At 38.5% G+C, this 3,471-nt stretch overlaps 1 protein-coding gene across 1 annotated transcript; it reads left to right on the forward strand.

Annotated features, from left to right (window-relative positions):
• On the forward strand, positions 1-3,471 carry LOC115972922 (myosin-binding protein 3). Its single transcript, XM_031093148.1, has 4 exons — positions 1-1,354; positions 1,477-1,698; positions 1,797-3,261; positions 3,394-3,471. Exons 1-3 carry the CDS (start codon positions 79-81, stop codon positions 3,224-3,226), a joined length of 2,928 nt encoding a protein of 975 aa, XP_030949008.1. The 5' UTR covers positions 1-78; the 3' UTR covers positions 3,227-3,261; positions 3,394-3,471.

Consider the following 3,471-nt stretch of genomic DNA (forward strand, 5'->3'; position numbering starts at 1 on the left):
ACTTGAACAAACATCCTTCTCTCTCTCCTTTTGTGTGTCTGTGTTTGTGTGTAAATAACAAGAAAACATAGCAAATCTATGGCTACCAACAAGTTTGCAAACATGTTGCATAGAAACACGCACAAAATTATTGTAATTCTAGTCTATGCGGTCCTTGAATGGATCTTGATAACCCTTCTCCTCCTCAACTCTTTGTTCAGTTATTTGATCAAGAAATACACCCATTTCTTTGGCCTAAAACCACCCTGCCTATGGTGTTCTAGAGTTGATCACATATTTGAGCCTGGTAGCAATGCAAACTCTTATAGAGATCTTGTATGTGACACTCATGCCACTGAGATCTCCAAATTGAGCTACTGTTCCACTCATCATAAGTTGGCTGAACCTCAGAATATGTGCGAGAATTGCTTGGCTTCCCGGCCAAGTAACAGTGACAGCTACGTAGGAAGGACACAGAGGATTACTTTTATTTCATGGGTGAGTGAGAGTGAGAACCATATTGAAAATGTTGAAAAGATTTTCAGGTGTTCATGCTGTGATGAGAGCTTGAGCTGCAAACCCTACCCTCCTTTTTGGCTTTTAAAGCCTTCTTGGGGTGCTTTGAGTTATACCCAGAATGACAATTTGGTTATAGAAGCCGTGGACGATGACAGCAATGAAGGGAAGTACAAAGAATTAAGTAAATCTGGTTCTCCGGCGCATCAGAGAGTGACTGAGAATGAGATCCATAGCGACAATGAGGAAGAAGACCGCGATGGTGATGATGAAGGGATAGCAGATGAACATGAGATAATTTCTGCTGTCGGAAGTTTTAACATCACGGAGGATTCTTCGAGGTCTGTAATGAACTTGCAATGTGATGAAAAAGAAGCAGATGAAGGTGAAACAGAGAGTGCTATTAACACCATGGAACTTGATACAAATGGTACTAATTCTGTTTATCAATCTTTAGATAGTGCCATGATTCAGTGTTTCCCAGGACAAGATTACTCGGTTGAAATCATAAATATGCATCTTAAAAATCAAACTGCTTGTGAGTTTAATCGTTTAATCCCAGTGGAGTTGATTGATTCTTCAACTACTGCAAACCAAGGATTATGCAACTTGAAAGAGGAAGATCTGAGAGAGCATGATCATCAAAATGGAGTTTCTGATTCTGAGCCATGGATTGAAATTCAATTCAATGTTTCAAGAGAGGTAGCATTACAAATTATGCCTGAGAGTACAGAGGCAACTAAAGAAGAACTTGATATGGTCGGGGAAGGATGTAGACAAGTTGAAATTACTCAAGAAACTCCAACTTTATCCCTCAAAATTGAAAAAATAGACATGAAAGAACCAGATAATCCAAAAGGTACACGGAAATTCTTGCTTTTTGTTTATGAAATTTTCCATTACAATCTGTGTGTTTGACTGTTTTCCCCAACATTGGTTCTCTATACTCATTTATGCTTTCAATTTATTGATAAAAAGCAGCGCATGGAGAAGAAACAGATTGTTTAAATCTGTTGTCTGATCAAAGTTCAGCCAAGACCTTGATAGGCACAGAAGTGTCTAACCATGCCGCTGACCCTGACCCTGACCCACCTCTAGCTGAACAACAAATTTCTTCATTGCAATGCTTACAAGATCAATCTTCCACAAATGATGATGGTGTAGAAATTTCTACTGCCCCAGACATTGTTCGGAATGACCTCGGTAAGCTATAGAAATTATCTCCAATTATCAGATGATCAACTTTAAGAAAAGATACTAGTTAATGCAATATAGGTTCTAACACAAAATTGATTTACTAGGTCCAAATCCCATGGAGAAAGCTACCCAGCAAGAAAAAACAATATTGGCTGAAAAGAGTCAAGAAGGGATAAACCATCATTCATCCATGTGTTTGGAGCCAAATGAAATAGAGGAAGACAAATTTCCTGATACACCAACTTCATTCGACAGTCTCCATTACTTGCATAAGAAACTACTACTATTTGAAAAGAGAGAACCAGGAGCGGAAGAGTCTCTCGATGGAAGCGTGGTAAGTGAGATGGAAGGTGGAGATGCAGTTACCACTGTTGATCGGCTGAAAGCAGCACTAAAAGCTGAAAGAAAAACTTTAAGTGCTTTATATGCAGAACTAGAAGAAGAGAGGAGTGCATCTGCAATTGCTGCCAACCAGACAATGGCGATGATAACCAGGCTTCAAGAAGAGAAAGCAGCAATGCAGATGGAAGCATTACAATACCAGAGGATGATGGAAGAACAAGCTGAATATGACCAGGAAGCTTTGCAACTTATGAATGAGCTCATGATCAAGAGAGAGAAGGAGAAGCAAGAACTAGAGAAGGAGTTGGAAATATATCGTAAGAAGGTGTTGGATTATGAGGCAAAAGAGAAGATAAGAACCATGAGAAGAATTAAAGATGGAAGTGTAAGAAGTAGAACCTCTTCTGCTTCTTGCAGCAATTCTTGCAGCAATGCGGATGACAGTGATGAATTATCAATTGATCTGAATCGTGATGTAAGGGATGAAGATAATGGCTACTATGGCCATCAAGATAGCAGTCAAAACAACAGCCCTGATAATGAAGTTTTAAATTTGGAAGAAATGGCACTAGATTGTGTAAAACATATGAGTGCTCTTGATGAGTCATTGGTAGAATTTGAAGAAGAGAGGCTCTCTATTCTAGATCAACTCAAAGCACTGGAGGAGAAGCTAATCACAATGGGTGATAATGAAGGATTTCTTGAAGATGAAAAGTCAATTGAGCATACCTCAATGTATGGTGTTCAAGAGCTTGAGGAAAATCATGAATTTACCAGTCCAGAAGAAAATGAAATCTCAAATGAATTTCCAAAGGATAAACATTTTCCAGACAGAAAAACAATGAGTTCAATGGCCAAGAGCCTCCTTCCTTTGTTGGATGCCACCGATAATGAAAACGAAGGGTTATTATACGAAGAAAAAGGTGAATCTGAATATGTTGATATGGAAAACTCCTTCATATCCAATTTTGAACTGGATGGCAAAAAACTAGCCATTGAAGATGAAGTGGATCATGTTTATGAGAGATTACAAGCTCTTGAAGCAGATAGGGAGTTTCTAAAGCATTGTATGAGCTCCATTAAGAAGGGAGATAAAGGAGTGGATCTCCTTCAAGAAATCTTGCAACATCTTCGAGATCTGAAGGCTATGGAAGTCCGAGTGAAGAACATGAGTGACGATCCTCTAAGTTGAAATTTAAGTTGACTACCACAAATGAGAAGCAAGAGGTAATATTATAATACTACCTGTTATATTGTATTAGTATTTCTATTCTATCTGATATAGAACTGCAATGGAATTCTACTTCATGTCAGACCAGGTTTGAATTTGCATATAATAAATGTGTTTGATAAATACAGATTGCTTTTCTCCGAGGTGAGCAGGATGACTCTGCAGATGAAAGTGGTTGGATAAACCACTTCATACAGTGCACATTG

This window comes from Quercus lobata, unplaced genomic scaffold (genome assembly GCF_001633185.2).
Source record: "Quercus lobata isolate SW786 unplaced genomic scaffold, ValleyOak3.0 Primary Assembly Scq3eQI_100, whole genome shotgun sequence".
Taxonomy (NCBI): Eukaryota; Viridiplantae; Streptophyta; class Magnoliopsida; order Fagales; family Fagaceae; genus Quercus; species Quercus lobata.

What these genes read in the sequence shown, in the direction of transcription:
- LOC115972922 (XM_031093148.1), top strand. Translation starts at nt 79, where the DNA reads ATGGCTACCAACAAGTTTGCAAACATGTTGCATAGAAACACGCACAAA. An exon ending in AGAACCAGATAATCCAAAAG is followed by an intron (nt 1,355 to 1,476) that starts GTACACGGAAAT and finishes GATAAAAAGCAG; the next exon opens with CGCATGGAGAAGAAACAGAT. An exon ending in CATTGTTCGGAATGACCTCG is followed by an intron (nt 1,699 to 1,796) that starts GTAAGCTATAGA and finishes TTGATTTACTAG; the next exon opens with GTCCAAATCCCATGGAGAAA.